Here is a 22,383-nt window from a genome sequence, read left to right as displayed (position 1 = left end):
TTCTCTCGTGGGAACGATTTGGGGACGTGTTGTGACGGTGTAAAGTGTCTGACCATATAAGTGTTTAGAACCTGGCTTCACATGCCTTCCTGGACATGTATCCCTGAAGAGGTAAGGCTGTTTTTCTACCCAATTAATGTGTGACCCCATGTTTAATGGAAAAATCCCCAATTCACCAACCAGCTGTCACGGGTGCCAACAATATAAAATAATATGAAATAGGATACTGTCGCTAAAACTCACAGTTCTTGTGCCAGAAGAAATGTTAAAGGCAGAAACAGGAGAGCTATAAGTCAGGAAGAGTTCAGAGTTCATCACCAAGGACACATCCTCCCTCTTCTCCATTCCCTCCAGCCGTGAGAATTAAACCACACAGAGAAATCTCCACACTCATTCTCTCCATTTCCCCTATGTCTTTCTCCCTCCCCTCCCCCTTATTTCTCTCTCTCTCCACCTTCCCACCATGCCATCTTTCCCCCTCTCTCTCTCCCCAATTCATTCCCTCTCTCTCTCTCTCCCTCTCTCTCTCTATCCCTGTGTGTGTGTGTGTGTGTGTGTGTGTGTGTGTGTGTGTGTGTGTGTGTGTGTGTGTGTGTGTGTGTGTGTGTGTGTGTGTGTGTGTGTGTGTGTGTGTGTGTGTGTGTGCGTGCGTGTGCGTGCGTGCGTGCGTGTGTGTGTCTGTGGCTATGGTCAGTTACCTCCCTCCAGTCTGCAGAGGAAGCTCCACAGCAGAACAGTGCTAATTGCTGGGAAGAGGAGAGTAACCAGCCGGAAACATGGGGACATTGAGACACAGCAGGAGGGTGGAGGATGGGAAAGGGGGGGTGAGGGATAGGGGGTAGGGGGGTGAAAAGGGGTTATTTGGGGGGTAGGAGGCAGGAGTAACCAGCCAGGAACACTAAAGACACTGAGACATAGCAGGGGCTAAAGGGAGGTGGGACGGAGGGAGAGGGGAGGAGATGAGAAGGCAGAAGGGAATAGGAGTTGGCATGGCAACCCTTTCAGCTGGTGCTGATCCCACACATGGACAAATAGTTACAACTGCATGACTTGACGAGGGAACTCAGAGCCCAGGTCATTACCATAGGGGGGTTACAGGACAAACGTATCTCGATAACAAATCATAAGCATTACTACTCATAATAAAATGCAGAGATGAATCTAAGCATTTGATATCATTACATCAGGGACAGTCACAGGATGTGTCACAGCATGTATGTTAGTATAGTAGCTGAGTACCCAGTCTGGAACAAACACACCAAGTGTCTCAGTGTGTGTGTGTGTGTGTGTGTGTGTGTGTGTGTGTGTGTGTGTGTGTGTGTGTGTGTGTGTGTGTGTGTGTGTGTGTGTGTGTGTGTGTGTGTGTGTGTGTGTGTGTGTGTGTCGGTGTGTCGGTGTGTGTGTGTGTGTGCGTGTCGGTGTATGCCAGTCAGAAGCTGACAAAAGCCAAAATATTCCCAGGGAGGACATAGCCAACCCCCAGCAGCCCCCGGGGTGCACCACCAGGTCTGACACCCGCTCCACGTCAACATCAACCACCGACCCTGTCTGTCAATCAATAATCACATCACAGCCCTCCCAGCTCTGCAGCTGACGCAGCTGTGGATACATACATAGTGGGCTTGTGTGTTAGGTGGTTGGGACGGTGTACACAGAGCATGTGAATGTTTGAGAGACTTGTATGTGAACGTGTATTTATGTGTATTTGTAAGTGACTATCTCCTATACAACAGCCTTCACGTCATAGTAGCCTCAACACAGAGGGGGAAAATAACTGGATCTTCCAGACCTCCATTCACATCTCCTCCCTACAACCTCCATACTAACCTCAGCTACACGCCTTGCCCTTGTATACCTATCTAACAGTGACCTATGGCTGGCTGGTGATGTAGTGCCTGCATGGCCTTCTGATGCACTCTGTGCTCTGGGGGCCCTCTGGAGCCCTGTGAAGCTGAGATTGGCAGTGTGTGTGTGTGTGTGTGTGTGTGTGTGTGTGTGTGTGTGTGTGTGTGTGTGTGTGTGTGTGTGTACACTCGCGCTCTCCCTGGTACCCCTCTAATCCTAAACCCTCCAAATCCTTCCATCTACTATACTCTAGGATTCCTCTCTTCCGCCATCTTTGATGATGAGGGCTCTTCCTCTCTCTCTCCCTCTGCTTCATACACCCCTCTAAGAAACTCTACAACCTCTGTTAGCTCATCAATATTTGAAAGGGGTTTCTATATTTACAAATGCTCTAAGGGGGAGATTTCCTGTTTCGTTAACGGGTGTTGTTTCACCACATTGGGGCGGTAGCTAACTGCTAAATGCTAAATGCTGTAAATTCTTTGAGCATGCTAGTTCAGTGTTCAGTTCAGTCCTGCTTATTAGTGTGTTAGAATGGTGCTCAGCACTCCTACTACACTCTCAACCTTGTCTATAGTGTCCAGTAATACCATCTCTCTTAAGCCACGTGTCCAACACCCTGATTCAGAGGACAGTAATGGTCTTGCACATCAACATAGTGTGAAGTTGCTCATTTCACACCTTCTTTGAAAACTTTTACAGAGGACAGGATAGAGAAAGTCAATAGACCACGTCGTCTTTCTTCACCTGCTGCATCTGCTGCAACAACACCTACAGAGATGAGTCACCCACGGTACAGATACAGTAGCACCACTATTAAGAGCAGAAGCTCCAGGTGCTCTGTTCCCACAGGCTGACCTAAGGGGTAATCATTAGTCCAGGATGAGGCCTCTGGGCTGGGCAACAGACCTGGACACACTGGCCTCTCCCATGACGGAGATGGTGAGATACAGGAACCTATGAGTTTATCACCAGCTGCTTAGCTCCCAGGTACCATAAGAACACCTGGGTCATATTCATTAGTGCCCACCGTAGCAAAACGTTTTGCAACGGGAAACAAAAAGGACCATTTTTTATTGGACAAGTTCAGGTAGTCCCTCCCCATTTTGGTCCGTTTTCTTCCTTTTGGTGTCTAATGAATAGCACCCAGAACAGTCGGGAGGGCCAGTGTGGCAATGTTATATCATTGTCACGACAGACTAGCTTGATATCATCTATTGCATGTGTAATAATCATGTGCTACATTGTTCATTGTTCATCGGAAACGTTCACTGAGCTGAAGTGATTGGGGAAAGTAATTTGTTGGATGGCCGCATGCCAAGAACGTGGGACCATAGGCCTAATGCTTGCCCTGTCTATTCAAAAGACCCTGATCACAATGCCATACTACTAGACTGAAATAGACGTTAAATGCTCAATGGAAATATATGAGTTTAGTAACGATGTGCAACAACCCACTGGGCACACACTGGTTGCATCAACGTTGTTTCCACATCATCTCAATTAAATGACATTGAACCAAATTGGAATAGACATTGAATTGACACCTGTGCCCAGTGTGAATGGTTCTGAAGTTGCGTGTCTGAGTAATGTGTCTCCCCAATGCATCCCATGATGCACAGCAGGGGCGCAACTTTCACTGGGGTCGGAGACATGTCCCTCCCCCCCACATTCTGAAATTGCATCCCCTCACCCCCCAGTTGTATCATTGGAATGTGATACAAAACCAGGTGTACTTCAGGACCATGTGGACGCCTCCGAGCAATCTGGTAGGATGTTTGGAGTGTTTATCCGACTGGATTAAAAAAAACTATAATTAGGTCCCCCCCACTTCTAAAACCAAAGTTGCGCCCCTGATGCACAGGAAGAATGTAAATGCCCGCAGAATCCATGGAAAGTTCACACACAGCCCCAGTCTTTCACGCTCTTTCTTTTTTTCTTTCTTATATGATATCTCTCTCGCTCTCTCTCTGTCACACACACACACACTCTCTCTATTCCCTATTCTCCCATATGCCATAAACATTCCGGACACAAGGCTATTGTGATTCTATACCATTTCTCTTGGAAGCACTGAACCACTACATACAGACCTTAACTTGAGAGCCGCCAACACATGACAGCTTCTCATATTCAAAGGGAATCGTGTGCAACTGTGCACACAGAGCCACAGCAACAGCACAGCAACTGGCCATGACCTTTGCGTGTGCATGGATCATCATATAAATTATTGGCTAAATGATGAGGGCATTATTTACAGAAGCTGTGGATGGCTCAAGCCTCATGGAACATTAAATACATCACTTCCTCTCCCAAGGCACGAGATAGCTCCAGCCCTGGCTCCCCCAGACTTCAACCAGGAAATGAAACAGTGCAATGCAATTGCAGCAAACAAGGATGTCAAAAATCACTTTGAACAGGCTAGATATCTTACATAGTGTATTGCTGTTGGAAATTGGACTCGATTGAGCCTTCGGTGAGGATGAGCAAAGTGAATGTTTGTAACACAGCACGAGTCACGTAGTGCACTATGGATGTTCCCTATTACCACACGATCTCGTTAAGATGGTCTTATGCAAAATTATATAAGCGACTTTCATTCACCTCATTGCATTGTGTTGGGAACCGACCGGTGGGAAAACTAAAGAATAACCTATACATCCGTTCACGGGGGAAGGAGAACAGAATAGATGTTTAGGCCAACAGTGGACTAGAGCTGAACACGAGAGGCGCACGGCACCTACACGCTGCATACACGTTTTCCGAATAAAATAGGTCCAATAACTGATTCATTCGATATCAGTTGAATTGATACTGGTTTGAGGTGTTTTAAAACCAGACATTGGCTATAACTGGTCGATCTTCAATTCCCCCTATCATGCTTAGGGGTGAGATTTCCAACCAGTGCAACCACACCCACTCTCACTCATCGCCGAGGGTAGGGGAAAATGGCACCACACCAGTGTAACACGATTGTCGGGCATTAAATACGAATGATTTGTGCCAGGCTCGCAATGAAGCATCATTGTAGTTTTAATGTCACCATCATCTTGTTGGATGTCGACGGTGTCATAAACAGCAACAGGTGACATAAACAGCAACAGTTCGATATCTTGCACACCGTTGATGTTGTGTTAAGGACAGCTACCAAGCCTTGCCAGCCATCAAGCTGCTTCGGTAAGGTGGTGTTATCGGTTGTGTACGCGGCGGTGTCAAAGCAACAAAACAAAAAAATACTTTGGGAGAGGAGGAAGAGATGGAAAGATTCAGGGAGGGAGGGGGGCACGCAGCCCTGTGGTATGATTCATCCAGTGCTCCCCCACTGGCTCCCCCGTCTCCCCTCCTCGGCCACCCGCGCGAGGCTACACCTGTATCTCGTTTGACCCGATTTCCCCGTCCTTATCAATGACTACCTCCATCACCATCGACTGTCACGACGAGGATACCTTGATTAGCTATTCACCTTGTAAGCTATGTCCACACTAGGATGAATTTCAATCATATAGACTAGGCTACACCTGACGTTCCTTATGACAGGCCTATAAACTGTGACCCCCCCCCCCCGAATGGCCGAATCCCAAAACGAACCCCAGTATCCAACCTGGTGTGAATTATTCATACAGTGGCAAGCAAGGGAACACTGTTAGCGTGGGCTATAACATCTGTAGGCTATACGGAAATTACAGCCCAGTATTAGGGAACAATAGGGGATGCAACGAGTTGTGGTGGTTGAATGGGTGTGAAATGTGACTACAATGGTAAACGACAGGCATATTGGTAACATATTGGGACTAATAGGTGGCGGATGGCCGCTCGCGCGTCTGCCTTCTGGACACAGACACCTCGCTCGTGAATGGGGGTGTTGCGTTCGGGGTTCCACCGACCACCGTTCAGGGAAAGGAAATGTAGCCCTTACTTTAACACGGCTTCCTCTTTCTCCTCTTCCTCCTTCTGCCGATCCATTACGGCCATGATTATTTTCCTCTCCTCCTCCGTGAGATGGCTGAGGTCCGGCAGTTCGGGAACGGTCGGCGGCGCGGTGGGTGGGCGAGGGCCGCCCTGGGGCCCCACCGAGGCGGTCGACATCTTTTCCACCAGCAGCACCCCTCCTTGGCTTGCTACTGTCGTTTCGACTGACAGAATCCCTGCTGCTTAGCGTTGCGAGCCACACCTCACGACATCGTCCACGGGTAGAGCAGCAGCTCTGGTGAATAGGGCAAGCCGCCGCTGCTCATGGTTGTTGCAGGCACCCACGGTTGTGCTTTTTTCTTTCGTCCTCCTCGGCTTTTTTCTCTCCACCTCCTCACTCTAGTCTCTCGCTTCTCCCCCCCACCCCCCGCCGGCCCACCGCTCCCCTCCACCAACGCCGGTTTTACGGGAAGCCCATCTCCACGCCAAGAGATGACACAAGCAAGCCGAGGGACCCTCTGGATGGACTGGCTTTGAGCTGTGATGCCCTCGCGCCACCGGACACGGGCTCGGTGATGCTGGACCGTGGTAAAGTTAGGCGGAGTCTGTGTGTTGCGTCCCCCCCCCCCCCCCCCCCCCTCTCTCTCTCTCGCGCTCTCTCTCTCTCTCTCTCTCTCTCTCTCTCTCTCTCTCAGTGCTGCCACCGCCTCGGCACTGCTAATGTTGCAGCCACTGACAGGGAGATGGAACAGTCAATGGGAATGCAGCCCCCAGAGCTCGCATCTTTCTTCCTTGTGATTGTGCACGCACTTTTACGAATTTGAGAATTATTTAACCAGGTAGGCTAGTTGAGAACAAGTTCTCATTTGCAACTGCTACCTGGCCAAGATAAAGCATGCAAGAACAACACGTTTTCCAACCTCACTTATTTCAGGAGTCACGCCACCCTGGCTGGCACAACACACACACACACACACACCTGCAAATATTAACCAAAAACAGAGTTCAACGTCTTAGACTTTACAGCGTTCAGTTTGATTCCTTAAAGTTGCGTCAGAGATGCAAATGGCAATCACCCTTACCAGCTATATTTCAAACAATATTCAACATAACATATAGCTGGATGAACATACAGTGTGTATCAGTAGAGTCGAATAACATATTTGATTGTCCATAAAATAGGATCAGTACAATGGACATCCTGCAATGCGTTTCTCAGTCACGATAAAGAAAAAACATTTCAGCACCATGGACAGAGACATTTACGCACAACTCCTAAGTATCATAATTGCAACAGTTTTAAATCAGCTAATGCTAGTTTTTACTATCTATCCATTCACTTCATTGTCGAGCCCTTGTCTTTTGAAGTATATTAAACAAAAAATGCACGACGACCATGATACTGGCTAGTCTATACAGTAGAATTTACATACATGTCAATGAACTGAAGTCAAAACCCCTACGCTGTTATGCTGACTGTGCAACTATTTTCTCATTACCAATGAAGCGCACTCAATTAATTTGAAACATTCTTAGTCACAAGATTCCCCAAAACTCTCCAGAAAACGTCTGAGGCATATTGAGTAGTAATTTAAGAGTTTACTGTAGCCTAAATGCGTATTAATTGTAGCTCAAGTTGTTGCTGTCGAGTATCAGTTCTAATGGTCGGCTATTCATCCGTTTGTATTGAAACCCAGACCCAAACACTGGCTTCGGTTTCTTTCCAATGACGTAATGTTACGGGGCTCGAGTCGGAGTCCATCCACCAGATGGCAATGCTACCGACCGAGTCCGTTCGAATACGTCACCGAGGAAGTGACTGTACTGTATTGACGTCAACTATCAGTGGTGCAGAATTCTGTCATAATTTAGGTCGTGACTACTAGCAGTCTGAACTGGATATTTTTAGCCTCTTGCTGTAACCTAAATGGAGATGGCTATTGGTTTCAGGTTTCATTATCATAACATTGTGTTGTAAAAGAGCCCTCGGAAATGGAGCAGAATAGTGAATTGCATTGAGAACAGGGTTGGTGTTTTGTTGGTGGTGGTTTGAAAAATGAGGGGAAACATAAACTATAGCCATGTCATATCATCTGTTATATGTCTTAATCTGACAATAGCTCACAAAGAACAAACTGAAAACACACTTGCTTTACATAAACACCTTGTCTACATTATGCCTGTGGTTAAACTCCTGCACACACATGGGTGTTTTCATGATGCATCAACGTGGTGTAATAGACTTCAATACCGTGGGTCAGTCATGTCTAAGGAGACAACTGCAATGTAAACCTCATCATAACAGAATCATAACCTAGGCTACAATCATATGATGGAAATCCTCAGTAGCCAGAGACAATCCATGTCCAATTATCATACTTATTCACCGGTATAAATCTCCCACAGGAATTCCTAATATGGGAATATCCCCATATCCAACAGCTGATAAAAGCATCATTATGAGGGAAACCATTATAATTGTGCTTACTACTCCATCTTGAGGCCCTGAGCGAGAATGCCTGTTATTCTCCGGAAAATGTGGACATAACTGATCGCATTAGCGTTGTTACGTGGTTACAAACTTTTCACATAATTGCATATTTCTGAAGGTCACAGTTGCCCTCCTGCTGACGTCTTTGCCTCGGTTGTCTCAATTCGGAGTTTGAAGGTTAACCAGTGATTTATTGACAAGTAGTTGAACTACGAAACCCCTTCCATTTTCAATGACAGTGATACCAATGAGAGACAAACATGATCAAATGCAATGACAAAAGGTTTACAGAATATAAAACAGGTGGGGTCGAGGAAGGGATTGGGGATGAAGACAAAGTGTGATTAAAAAAAAAACAGGAACACCATTGTGGGTGCCTGCATCAGTGATCTCCCTGTGTGGTGTTGTGGTGGCAGGTGAGGCTGCTCACATCCTTGTTGATTTCATCCTCTTTCTTGGAAGCCACCTTTGCCTGAAAAAAACTAAAGGTAGAAAATATAGAAAACTTATTTCACAGACAGGCCATTAACACCGGATTTCAGTATCAAAATAGTTGATAAATGATTATATTAGGTACAAAAGAGACTAAGAGTGTATGAGTTATTACTTCCAGGCTTCTTGTTCTTTCCCCTGAGAGCTCTCCAGAGAGATGAGAATAATCCACACCTCTTCTTCTTCTTGGCAGCAGCAGTTGAGATGTCGTTGACATCAGTGGTAGAGGTAGACATTTTCTCAGCAGATTGCTCCAGGCTTGTAAGCACTGGCATCAACTTCATGTAAAGCAACAAGGCAACTCTTGGTTGAAACCATAGAAATAGTGATGGTTAGACTACTTCTCTTGGTTGAAACATAAGCCACAAGGACCTCAGGTTGGTTGGAGGATCTCGGGGTGGAGTCATTATCCTGAGACATTAGGTTTGTAGCAGACTGGAACAGGTCGTTTTCCACAATGGCAAAACTGGTGGACAGAACCTGAGACACTAGACCTGCAGCAGACTGGATCAGGTTGTCTTCCTCAATCGCAACACTGGTGGACAGAACCTGAGACACTAGGCCTGCAGCAGACTGGATCAGGTCATTCTCCACAATGGCAACACTGGTGGACAGAACCTGAGACACTAGGCCTGCAGCAGACTGGATCAGGTTGTCTTCCTCAATGGAAACACTGGTGGACAGAACCTGAGGAGTCTGCAGGAGTGTCAGTGGCTCCCACTCATCCAGGAAGAAGCTCTCGACAGAGGGGAAGCTTCTTCCTTTCAGAGCTGGGGGAATGTAGGGGGTGTACCCAACTGTCCAGAGCAGAGAGCTGTCAATGTCATTCGCGTAGTGGTACTTGTCACCAAGTACCTCTGCAACGCTCTGATGGATGTTCTGACTCTCTGACTCTGAACCTTCAAGGGTGTTGAGTTGGGTCACCATTGAGATCCACCCTGAAAGAAACACCAACACAGCACAAGGTCAACAAAACAGATGTTTTGCATTTTAAGGAAGGGATATTCTCCTTTTCAAATAATGTGTGCCTTCCAATAATATCTCCAATTTCCTTAAAGTGTGCACTTATTCACTACTTCTCAGACATCTTAAAACGTTGGATTGGTGGAGGCATGGGCTAGTGGGATTTTCAACCATATTTATTATACCAGTAATTTCCCTTCAATTCAGTGAAGTGAACAAGTGCGCATTTTGGGAGGAAGGAGAGATAATTGGGACATTGTGTAACATAATTTACAGCTTTAAATATAAATTTTGCATGGTTACCATGCTTGGTAACTAACAACAGAAGCCTATACAGCCATCTTCTACTAAGTTTTATTATACACTGCTCAAAAAAATAAAGGGAACACTTAAACAACACAATGTAACTCCAAGTCAATCACACTTCTGTGAAATCAAACTGTCCACTTAGGAAGCAACACTGATCGACAATAAATTTCACATGCTGTTGTGCAAATGGAATAGACAACAGGTGGAAATTATAGGCAATTAGCAAGACACCCCCAATAAAGGAGTGGTCCTGCAGGTGGTGACCACAGACCACTTCTCAGTTCCTATGCTTCCTGGCTGATGTTTTGGTCACTTTTGAATGCTGGTGGTGCTTTCACTCTAGTGGTAGCATGAGACGGAGTCTACAACCCACACAAGTGGCTCAAGTAGTGCAGCTCATCCAGGATGGCACATCAATGCGAGCTGTGGCAAGAAGGTTTGCTGTGTCTGTCAGCATAGTGTCCAGAGCATGGAGGCGCTACCAGGAGACAGGCCAGTACATCAGGAGACGTGGAGGAGGCCGTAGGAGGGCAACAACCCAGCAGCAGGACCGCTACCTCTGCCTTTGTGCAAGGAGGAGCAGGGGGAGCATTGCCAGAGCCCTGCAAAATGACATCCAGCAGGCCACAAATGTGCATGTGTCTGCTCAAACGGTCAGAAACAGACTCCATGAGGGTGGTATGAGGGCCCGACGTCCACAGGTGGGGGTTGTGCTTACAGCCCAACACCGTGCAGGACGTTTGGCATTTGCCAGAGAACACCAAGATTGGCAAATTCGCCACTGGCGCCCTGTGCTCTTCACAGATGAAAGCAGGTTCACACTGAGCACATGTGACAGACGTGACAGAGTCTGGAGACGCCGTGGAGAACGTTCTGCTGCCTGCAACATCCTCCAGCATGACCGGTTTGGCGGTGGGTCAGTCATGGTGTGGGGTGGCATTTCCTTTGCGGGCCGTACAGCCCTCCATGTGCTCGCCAGAGGTAGCCTGACTGTCATTAGGTACCGAGATGAGATCCTCAGACCCCTTGTGAGACCATAATGCTGGTGCGGTTGGCCCTGGGTTCCTCCTAATGCAAGACAATGCTAGACCTCATGTGTGAGTGTGTCAGCAGTTCCTGCAAGAGGAAGGATTTGATGCTATGGACTGTCCCGCCCGTTCCCCAGACCTGAATCCAATTGAGCACATCTGGGACATCATGTCTCGCTCCATCCACCAATGCCACATTGCACCAGACTGTCCAGGAGTTGGCGGATGCTTTAGTCCAGGTCTGGGAGGAGATCCCTCAGGAGACCATCGGCCACCTCATCAGGAGCATGCCCAGGCGTTGTAGGGAGGTCATACAGGCACATGGAGGCCACACACACTACTGAGCCTCATTTTTACTTGTTTTAAGGACATTACATCAAAGTTGGATCAGCCTGCAGTGTGGTTTTCCACTTTAATTTTGAGTGTGACTCCAAATCCAGACCTCCATGGGTTGATAAATTTGATTTCCATTTATAATTTTTGTGTGATTTTGTTGTCAGCACATTCAACTATGTAAAGAAAAAAGTATTTAATAAGAATATTTAATTCATTCAGATCTAGGATGTGTTATTTTAGTGTTCCCTTTATTTTTTTGAGCAGTTTATTTCCTTTTCATAAGAATTAAATCAATTAATATTTGAGTTTTAAGACTGAAATAATTGAATTGTTCTTACCTGAGCTAACGTCGTTGTCCCTAAAAGAACAATGTCCGTCTTCAGGGAGAAAAAATGAAAAGCTCGCCATAATGCTGTATCCCTCGTTGTTTGTCGATCAAGAACTGAAGATATTTCGAGAGTTCTGGACATATCTCTTGGGTTCTGGAGTTCCATGTGAAGCGTCGGCATTGTGACCCTCTCGGTCGCATAGAGATGGGATTCTTTATGTCCCATATCTGCAGAATTCCATTATGCAAGGTTTAGAATGGAATTCGGTAACACTTTATTTGGATAGTCCCAAGTAGATGGTTTGTAGATGTTCAATAACTGTCAACATTTCAACTAACTACCGCTGTCCACTAACCCTAATACCCTTATCCTAACCCTAGCCCTAAACGCAACCCTTACCCGAATTCTAAATGAACCCTAACCTTAGAAAATAGTTGCTTATAAACAGATCGTTGGTTGAAAGTACGCCGGTCTGTAAATCATTTATTTGGAACTAACCAAATAAAGTGTGACCTGAAACTCTATTTCTGTTTAACAACTGTACATTTATTTCAGATACCGCTTTTCCTTAAAGATAATCTCAAATACTATTTAAAAATTAAACAAATGTAGGATTCTGACATTAGCTGGTCTCGACTTCGGGTAAGGTCTTGAGGCAGTTCTGAAAGGTAGTAGTAGCGGAGGGAGCTTCGATGGTACAGGGAGGGAGAAGCGTCAGTCGCGATAGACGGGCCCGGAGCTCTTCGTCGGGCACCTTCACCGTATCCTCCTCCTCGTGTGGATAATCAACAACCGAAGGTGTGGCCATTAGCAAAATGTTAATATGTCGTCCTCAAATACTTGTAATTGATTGTAGAATATCGAGTAAGCTAGGGTCAACACCCTCACTCTGTTTATGCGCTTTTCCTTACCTGAGAATTTGTTTATTCTTCCTAGCTCTCCAGTTCAGTGCTTCTTCATTCAGTTATTTTTCAGAAAACAATTAGTAAATCTTTTTTCTTTACCATGTTGCACAATCAACAGCATTCTGTAAGATTTTTAGCCTACTTAAAAGGGAGCTCTTAACCTGCCAGCTCTGCAAAGGATGGTTAAAGAATGATACCACCCTGACAATTGCATGTGTGTAGCCTAGCCCCACAAAAAATAGATACATGGGGGAGTAGACATGTTTTAAATGCAAACTTCTGTCCCTTCTTAGGCGTTCTGGTAGAATTGACATTGAATGTTGTTAATGGCAAAATCTAGAACGCAGGAAGTCTAGAATCTAGAACACACAAGACACATTGGTTTATCATACTTTATTTTGTAGGGGAACCACAGGTAGTTTAAAATGTTATACAGAGCTGTACATAGGAGAGTAGTATTCACAGAAATGATAGCCATGTCTTCTCCTAAAGCTTAAATACTTTTCTTTAATTCTCTATAATAATTTTTATAATGATACAATAAAAGCGTGTGTAACTGGTCCTGCAGCTTTTTCGATATGTTGTCGATGATGTCTTTGTTGTTGTATTTGTTTACGTTGTTGTGGTTGTCATTTGTTTCTTTCCAAAAAAGGAAAATTAAAAGAGTTATGATATCCACAACATGTAACAGGCACTGACTGCCAGCCTGCATATGATGCATGTATGTATGAGCACTCCCAATTTACTCACAAAAAAGAGACGGAAAGAGAGAGCGATGGATAGAAAGTGACAGAAAGAGAGATATGGGTCCCTTTGAATACTTCAGAAATGCTTCCTTCCTTCCTTGAAGTAATCACTGATCTGATTGGGTCGGTTAGACTAATAAGACAGTCACCTTGCTTTCACCTGTCCAATCACCAATGGATCTGTGATTACCTGAAAGAAACAAGGAAGGAAGGCTGTATCTCTTCAGTATGCGAACAGAGCCAGATAAGCTCGATGTTAGAGAGTGGTCAGTATCAATTGGAGAACGGGCATCAGTTCATAGTGAGGTTTCTGGGGGGGGGGGGGGGGGTTGGATTTCGGACCCCCCATCTGCCGCTGCCCTGACCCCGGGGGGGGGGGGGGTCACTTCCAGAGCTGGGTGCTGAGGGTCTGACCGGAGGGTGCGGCAGCCCAGCCTCCCATGGTGGAGGCAGGCTGACCGAAGGCCATGGCCCCCCCGGCACTGTTCAGACTCATCCCTGACATCTGCTGGTTCATCTGGGGAAGACAGTAGGAGAGATGAATAGTAAGGTGTCAGGGTCAGGGAAACACAATATTGCCTGATACTAAATCAAGCCCTGACCCCAATGCCTTTATATAGATCTGAGAAAATGTGATAGTTAGGTAATGTTACCATATTGCCATACCTAAGTCAACACCCAAAGACACTTATATTGTATTCTTATAAAACCATCTTATATTTCAAATGCAAAGTTTACTCCCAGGGGAAAATCCCCAATATGCCAAATAACGTGACATCAAAAGAACTAACATACCTGTCCCATGTTCCAGTGGCCCTGCTGCCCAGGCTGGACGGCATACATCCCCTGCATTCCCTGAGCGGGCACCATACCCGCGGGCATTCCCCCCTGTGGTACCCCCATCATCCTCGGAGCCATGCCAACCATCCCGGCCGCGGGCGCTTGTCCCATGAAACCGTTGGGCATCGTCATGCCAACCATCATACCTGTGTTGGGTCCCATCATGGCAGCTCCGTTCTGAGCCATCATGGCACCCATGACAGTGGTGGGGGGCATGCCTGTGCCCATGCCAGGGAAGGCCTGGTAGCCAGCAGGGACCTGCTGCTGGGGGATGCCTACTGGAAACTGCATCTGGGCGGGGTTCATGTATATACCAGCTGGAAGGGAGAAAGACAGGAGAAATACAGTTTGAGTTTCTTTCAAAATATAATTTTCTTTTAGCCTTTATGACTGCTTGCCATAGATATACTGAGAGTGGGAAAGTGACTGAACAACTTGGTTGGTGACTTGCTTCTGTAGAAGTGTTTGGTATTTACCAGCATGTATTTAAATAGCCCAGAGCCAGTTGGAGACCATTTCCAACCTCTGTGTTATTGGTTGGTGTGTGTGTGTGCATGCAAATGTGTGTCATGACTCTCCTGGTCAAGGATCCTCAAGGACACCTCACGTCAATCGTAAATCTTATGCAGCAGAGAACCCTCTCCTGCTGTTCAGTACCAACCAAAGGAATGCCTCTGTTCTCCAGATTATTTTTGCAGCCAAAACTATAACACCCAAAAGATTAATATTGGAACAATATTTCTAAGACAGGATGTTAAGAATGGTCAGTGGGGATCTAAAAAATAATAATGTCATGTTGGTTTTCATTTCGTGATGTTTTTAAAAACTGTATGAACCAAATACTGTACCTTAGGAAGGAAACCACCCTTAACAGCCGAAGGGCTGTTAACCTTTTTGGGATAGGGGGCAGCATTTTCACTTTTGGATGAATAGCGTGCCCAGAGTGAACTGCCTCCTACTCTGTCCCAGATGCTAATATATGCATATTATTAGTAGTATTTGATAGAAAACACTCTGAAGTTTCTAAAACTGTTTGAATGATGTCTGTGAGTATAACAGAACTCACATGGCAGGCAAAAACCAGAGAGAAAATCCAACAGGGAAGTGGGAAATCTGAGGTTTGTAGTTTTTCAACTCAGCCCCCATTGAAGATACAGGGTGATATTAGTTATGTTTTACTTCAAGGCTTCCACTAGCTGTCAACAGTATTTAGAATCTGTTTTGAGGATTCAACTCTAAAGGAGGGGCTCATAAGGGCTCTTTGAGTGAATGGTCTGGCAGAGTGCCACAGACTCGGTCTGGCCCGCTCACGTGAAAGGTAGCTACTTTCCACTTCATTTGTACAGACAAAGGAATTGTCCGGTTGGAACATAAATGAAGTTTTATGTTAAAAACATCCTAAAGATTGATTCCATACTTAGTTTGGCATGTTTCTACGGGCTGTAACATAACTTTTTGAACTTTTTGTCCGACGTTCGGGCGCGACCTGAACGCGCTTTTGGATTAGTTTACTAAACGCCCTAACAAAATAACTGATGGACATTATCAAACAAATCAAACATTTATGGTGGATCTGGGATTCCTGGGAGTGCATTCTGATGAAGATCATCAAAGTTAGGTGAATATTTAAAATGCTATTTCTGAGTAATGTTGACAACTCAATATGGCAGGTATCTTTTTGGCTGCTTTGTTGTCTGAGTGCTGTACTCAGATTATTGCATGGTTTGCTTTCTCCATAAATTTTTTTGAAATATGACACAGCGGTTGCATTAAGGAGAAGTTTATCTAAAGTCCCATGTATAATAGTTGTATCTTTGTCAATGTTTATTATGAGTATTTCTGTAAATTGATGTGGCTCTCTGCACAATCACTGCATGTTTTAGAACTACTGAACTTAACGCGCCAATGTAAACTCAGATTTTTTTATATAGATATGAACTTCATCAAACAAAACATACATGTATTGTGTAACATGAAGTCCTATGAGTGTCATCTGATGAAGATCAAAGGTTAGTGATTCCTTTTATCTCTATTTCAGCTTTTTGTGACTCCTCTCTTTGGCTGGAAAAATGGCTGTGTTTTTCTGTGGCTTGGTGGTGACCTAACATAATCACTTGTGGTGCTTTCGCTGTAAATCCTTTTTGAAATCAGACACTGTGGCTGGATTAACGAGAAGTTTATCTTTAAAATGGTGTAAAATACTTGTATGCTTGAGGAATTTTAATTATGAGATTTTTGAATTTGGCGCCCTGCACTTTCACTGGCTGTTGCGGGGTCCTAGACAATCCTAGACAGGTTAAGTTTGCATCCAATATGATGTTAATACAATATGAAAAACGATTACTCTTTTTTTGTTAAGATAGGAATGTGATTTTAGTTTTCTAACGAGATCATACTTTTCATGTCCGTTGCACATTAACTAAGCCACACCCTGAATGAGGTCAGACAAACGTGTCAGTGTGATGGAACTTCCCTTTCCAACCAGAGTGCTTAAAAGGACTCGCTAAAAACTAACATATTCAGACCAGCAGACATGAAGCGTGAGCTAAACATTACAAATGGCTGGAAACACTGAAACTCAACACGAGTTGAAGAAGATAAACTCACTAGACCAAAACATTGACAGTCTGCAACTGTGCATGTAAAAGGATCTAGAACTTTGACTATCTACCAGAGAAAGGAAGGAGAGGATCCCATCTCAGACAATCATTGGTGCATTTGAAGATCAGTTCAGAAGAAACACACCACTCCAAGCCAGGACAACTAGAAGGATATTGTGAAAACTGGTGGACAATCAGAGCCTTACACCCATCAAGCCATTCCCCATAGAAGGATTGATTGGTTTCAACAGAGAGACAATGAACAAAGACATCTAACTTACACGTAAATACATTGCATTTCTTACCCAAACGGGCAGCAGTTCGTGTACAAGGTATAGGATTAATGTGAGAACAGTCCTAGAATGTATCCACAATAAATGTCCCTTTCTCTATCCCTCTCTTTTCCACCCCCTCTCCATTGTGTAACAAGCCATCATATCTTGTCAGTCCACTAGAGACTTTTGTCTCGTGTAAATGTGTATTCTGTGTTATTATTTAGCTAGTTAGTAAATAAATAATTAAATACATTTGTGTAGAACTGAATAATCAGAAAAGGCTGCGGTTCTTACGGATTTGAGAAGTCTGCGATGTTCAGAATGAGACTGATATGAGGTAGTGATTAATAAATTACTGTTATCGATATATCTTGTATATTTCTTCTAGAGTTTAATTCGGTAGATGGTAACTCATTAAACAACTTCTTCCGTGGTGCCCCAAATTCCTAAGGCGTTAATTGTTACATGATTCATTTAAATCGATTAACAATTAAACATAGTTGATTCGATAAATAACATTCATCACATTAATCAAAGTCACATCACGATGTGTGCACATGTCCACGCTTATTTATGACAAGGCTCTACAATGCAACCATTTTACTCGCATATGCGCCTAAATATTTAGTTGTACGACCTGGGATTTTAATTAAGAACCACAAGTGCTGATGATAATTGTTGAAATGATTACTTCACTGTACCGCAGCCCTGGAGTGCCATGGCGGATACACTGAGTGCAGATTCATGACCGCCATGCTTGCACCATTATTACAAAGAAAACGTCTTGTTACCTCAAATATTTGTCATTGTGCTCCTACATTTCTTTGGGTGCTGCTACACGTGCTCCTTGTAAAAAAAGGTCAGTGTAGAGCCCTGCATGAGTGTACATACTGTGCATGTGTCTTGTGTCTGTACTTCTTACCAGGCTGGGCCTGCTGGTGCTGGGGCATCTGAGGCATACTGGTGTTCCCATACAGGGACAGGATGGAGTCCTTGGAGAGGGGTTTCTTGGCCCCGGTGTCCTCCCCCTTAATTCCCCCTCCACCACCAGTCTCACTGAACAGGTCCAGGTCTCCCTGGGCAGAGCCCGAGGATGGGGTTGCTGCTGGGGGTTGTGTTGGGGTGCTGGCTGGGGTACTGGAGCTAGCCTGGAAGAAGGAAGCAAAAACTGTAAGAACGACGTAAGAAAAGTCACTAACCCTATTCAGTGTGTTGAGTCTCTTGCTCTTCAAACGTCTCTCACGCTAGCATGCATTGGCCTGCATGGATGTGTGTGAGACAGTGGGTAAACTGCAAATTACTCACTGCATTGCAAGCACAATGCTCCACCAACTGAGCCATCGTTCAGATGTAGATGTACAAGGTAATATATGTGCATGTAAATATAGAAGTTCAGTATTTGTCTTTATGTTTGTGGAGCTGGGTGTCCATAGGGACCAGGGAAGTGGTGAGGTCATCAGATTGTGTTACCTGAGAGAACTGAGCAGCAGCATTAGATGAGGGGAGGGGGTTGGACACCATGGGGCCAAAGATATCCAAGTCGCTGCTTGCTGTGCTAGCAGCACTACCATTATTAGCAGGGGCAGGTGTTGGAGCATCTAGAGAGATGGGGGAGACAGAGAGAGCAACATAGAAGGGTTAAAACAGATGTGTAAAACAGGTTATACAGGGGAGGAAAAAAATGTACATAAGATCAATGTGTGTATTGTTCAGGACTGAGCATTTCTGAATAACTGACTGGTTTAGTACATTTTACATTTGAGTCATTTAGCAGACGCTCTTATCCAGAGCGACATACAGGAGCAATTAGGGTTAAGTGCCTTGCTCAAGGGCACATCGACAAATTTCACCTAGTTAGCTCTTAACTGCTAGGCTACCACCCATGGCCGTATGCATCAAGGCAAAGCAGGGTCACATTCAATAGGCACAAAACGAAAGAAAACGGGATGAAACTAGGAAGGACTATCTGAACTTGTCCAATAAGAAACTCTCATTTTCGTTTTGGAAAACTGACTGGTTTAATCTTACCAAGGCCAAGTAGGTTGACGGGAGGTTCTGCTGTCTTCACAGGACTGGCTTTGGGGGCTTGCCGGGTCTCTTCCCTCTTCAAGGGTTGAGTCCAAGAGAAAAGGCATAATGATTGTGAAAAAATAATAATGTAGTCTTGGAAGCAATAATGAAGTTGATGTGTTGAGCTTCTTCCAGACTAACGGCTAAATATGCAGGGCTTCAGTTGAGCATAGGTTTAGTTCATAATGAAAGCAAAGATCCTGAGGAGGTGTACTTCAGATAAGACATGCAAGGGATATTTCAAACCCTCAGCAGTCTTAGAGGTCAAAGGTTAGGTGCATCCTCAGCCTTGGGTTACTTGACCACATTCAATGCTTTGTCTAGGAACCAACATGCCGGGAGCTCGATGCCCAGCATTTTAACCCTAAACCCAAAGATGGTCTATTTTTAACCATGCCATCAATGTATCAACACGTCAAAGTAACTACACAGTGAGACACACCACAACAAATTAGTTTGCTGGACATGGTGACCATAAACATTTGAAAATTGATGATTAGTTGTATTAAGTACTGGTATAATGCCAGACCTGTTAACTGTAATGTTTTTCATACAGTTTGCCATACTAGACTGTTAAAGGGCAATTCCACCACTTTTCAACCTCCTTTTCATTATCTCCAGCACAATTCCAGTGTCGACATGTGAAAACCATGCATTTCTTCTTTTTGTAGAAAAAAAAAATGAAGTTAAAAAGTTCTACATCAAAAACACCAGGAGATTGGTGACATAGGGAGCAAGAAAATACTCTCCCTCTGGCAAAAACAAATAAATCAGTATTTCTTGATTACAGGGCAGGATTTAAAATGTTACAAGAAAGCAATTTGATCTTTTTAACCACAGATCATAGAAACGCACCGTTTTCACATATGTAGACAATGGTGTGGTGCTGGAAAATAAATATGAGTTTGAAAAGCGGCAGAATTGCCCTTTAAGTCTGCTCCCAGTAAACCACTAAAACCTGACCGCTATAGCATGGAGTGTCATGACTAGTGGAACTGTTATAAACAAAATACACATATCATTCTGAGTGCAAATCTCAAAAGAGACGAACAGGGTGTACAGTGTGATTGCCGAAAAAAGGAATATGGGTTGGGTTGAGACAGATATCTTATATAAGGAGTCTATAGATGTATCCATTCAAAACCACCGTACTTTGGCATTGTATGACAGCTTGGTTCCTCTATCAGTTTCCTTCTCTCTCTTGCTCTCCTTGTCTTTTGGCTGTAGAGGAATCATCATAAGAGGAAATTAGAAAGAAAGAAAATGGAGGAAGAGAGATAAAGGCCTAATCTCGTTTGAATAATGTTCCAAAATGGTTAGGACATATGCACAATAAAACAGTACCCCAGCAGCAACATAACCACCTGTGAAAATACATGCTAGCAGCCAGTCATTGCGCTAATGCTAGTTAGCATTAGCTAGTGAAACCACCCCCACTTCCTTCATACCGGACCCAGAGACATACAAATGGTATCCAATAGTTCATTTGACTTTAGGGAAATACATAAAGGGCCTCATTGCCATAACCCCCAAGTATCACTTTAACCTAACACATAACAAGCAACACTTTGGAGAGTCTACATACAAATAAGACAGTAACACATTCTAGTACTATCCGCGAACCAGTTTGAGTGTGGCATCAGAGGTGAGATACATACGCTGTGTCCATTGGTCACATTTTTGCTGTAGTATTTCTTCTTCTCATACTTGTCCCTGATGAAGAACTCCACTGCTCTGGGGTCAGGGGTTAAGGGGGAAAAAGGTAGCAATATTATAAAGGGGCAAGTACATGTGTTATGGGAAGCTTTTTGGGAACTGCAGTGTGTGAGTGTGTGTGTGGTTGTAAGGATACTGGTCTGTCTGAGGCCTTCTGTAGCTGTCTGGAAGGTTGGCCTCATAAAGCTGCCTGGACTTGGAGTTGCCCATATCTACTATGCTCTGTTAGAGAAGAGAAGGAGAGATGGGGAGAAAGAGGGTGGGAGAAAGAGAGAAAGAGGAGCACAGGAGAGAAAGAGGGGTGGAGGGTGGATAGTGAAACAGCAGGGGGGACATGATAAGTATGGGTTAAAAAAGTGGCAACTTTGTATTCAACCAGTAGGATATACAAGAAAGAGAGGTGTCTGTGTCAATAAATATAGGTGAATACATGACACTTCTAATTTAGGAATATTGTAAATCCTGGACATTGGCTAATTACCTGTATTTGTGCTGCTGTCCATTGGTCCAGATTGACAGATTTGACCCGTGATATGTGAACCCCAAGGTTCCTGTGGATGCCAGCACATCGGATACAGATAAACACTCCCAGGTTCCATGATGCCCATCTTGGACCTGGCAGGCAGAGACAGGGTCGTACTCATTAGTGCACCGGTTAAGTCTGTTCTCTTCTGTTAGGTGTCTAATGAACACGGCCCAGGTAAGGGAAGATTCAACTTATCAAAACATGTCTGTACCTGTTGTGCAGGTGTCACAATAGGACTTCAGATAGGCAGGCCTTCCCTGTGCATTCTTTTAGAGTGACATGTTTTGACATTTAGGGAAAGTTTCCCAGTGGTGACTTTCATGGTGCAGGGGTGTCGAAACTTGCATTTACTTGTATGACTAAAGTTTGGATCATGGTTCAAGGTGCGGTGGGAGACAAAATGCTACCTAGCATAACTATGCTATAGCCTAGAAGCTACCGGATAAATGCTAAAGAGGAAGGAAGGTGTCAGCAGACTAGCTGCTACTAACAGTTAGCATAGCTAGTTAACAACTCAATCGGAGTCTGGCTGGACGAATAACTGAAACAGTTATATAACATCAAATGACATCATTTAACGAAGTTCACATTGTGTTATATAGTTAGTTACCTTTCGCCTCACAATCGGCGCAGTATTTGTTGTCGTCCTCTCTCAGCATTTTGGACAGAATGGCCTGATGCTGCTCGTTGAGTTTCAGGGCCTTCTCTCTCTCTGATCGGGTCGTCATCTTTGCTGATGTTCTATTTGTTCTTTCAATTAGACTGTTTTCTACCTTGAATGTTCGTGAATTTTTTTAACTTTATGATTTAAGACCATAATCAGACAAATGAACGCCTTCGAGAGAAGTGTAAAAACACCCGGAACCGAAATTTGCTCTCCGCCCACAAGAATTTGCGGGAGGCGGGTGGACATACCTAAACGGCTCCCGGGATTGGATGCTGGAGATGACGTATTCTGCTGACGCATGTCAGGGCTTCTTGACAATTTGTTTGTGTGCATTTT

General features: G+C 44.6%; 2 protein-coding genes across 3 annotated transcripts in view; both read right to left on the bottom strand.

The window, feature by feature from the left end:
* LOC139370307 (regulating synaptic membrane exocytosis protein 1-like) overlaps positions 1 to 6,361 on the bottom strand; it is a 99,029-nt gene extending 92,668 nt beyond the window's left edge. Inside the window, exon 1 of one of the 2 annotated variants that reach the window (XM_071109701.1) lies at positions 5,762 to 6,361. In XM_071109701.1, coding sequence (XP_070965802.1) covers positions 5,762 to 5,931 — 170 coding nt within the window. In that variant the 5' untranslated portion in view covers positions 5,932 to 6,361. The remainder of the gene's footprint in view (positions 1 to 5,761) is intronic. The other variant, XM_071109700.1, reaches the window with a different exon arrangement.
* Positions 6,362 to 12,985: 6,624 nt separating this feature from the next.
* On the bottom strand, positions 12,986 to 22,291 carry LOC139370306 (stromal membrane-associated protein 1-like). The gene is made up of 10 exons (XM_071109699.1): positions 21,991 to 22,291; positions 21,336 to 21,469; positions 20,991 to 21,076; positions 20,797 to 20,872; positions 20,291 to 20,359; positions 19,097 to 19,172; positions 18,539 to 18,666; positions 17,991 to 18,216; positions 14,149 to 14,510; positions 12,986 to 13,870 (listed from the first exon to the last, which is right to left on the bottom strand). The coding sequence occupies exons 1-10, from the start codon at positions 22,106 to 22,108 to the stop codon at positions 13,736 to 13,738; spliced, it is 1,410 nt and encodes a 469-aa protein (XP_070965800.1). The 5' UTR covers positions 22,109 to 22,291; the 3' UTR covers positions 12,986 to 13,735.
* Between the last annotated feature and the right edge of the window lie 92 nt (positions 22,292 to 22,383).

The sequence above is a fragment of the Oncorhynchus clarkii genome, chromosome 17 (assembly GCF_045791955.1).
Source record: "Oncorhynchus clarkii lewisi isolate Uvic-CL-2024 chromosome 17, UVic_Ocla_1.0, whole genome shotgun sequence".
NCBI lineage: Eukaryota > Metazoa > Chordata > Actinopteri > Salmoniformes > Salmonidae > Oncorhynchus > Oncorhynchus clarkii.
Note: the sequence above shows the minus strand (reverse complement) of the source record. Positions and strands in the feature narration are given on the sequence as shown.

What these genes read in the sequence shown, in the direction of transcription:
- LOC139370306 (XM_071109699.1), bottom strand. Translation starts at nt 22,108, where the DNA reads ATGACGACCCGATCAGAGAGAGAGAAGGCCCTGAAACTCAACGAGCAG. An exon ending in AGAAGGCCTCAGACAGACCA is followed by an intron (nt 20,873 to 20,990) that starts GTATCCTTACAA and finishes CCCTGACCCCAG; the next exon opens with AGCAGTGGAGTTCTTCATCA. An exon ending in CGTCAACCTACTTGGCCTTG is followed by an intron (nt 18,667 to 19,096) that starts GTAAGATTAAAC and finishes CCATCTCTCTAG; the next exon opens with ATGCTCCAACACCTGCCCCT.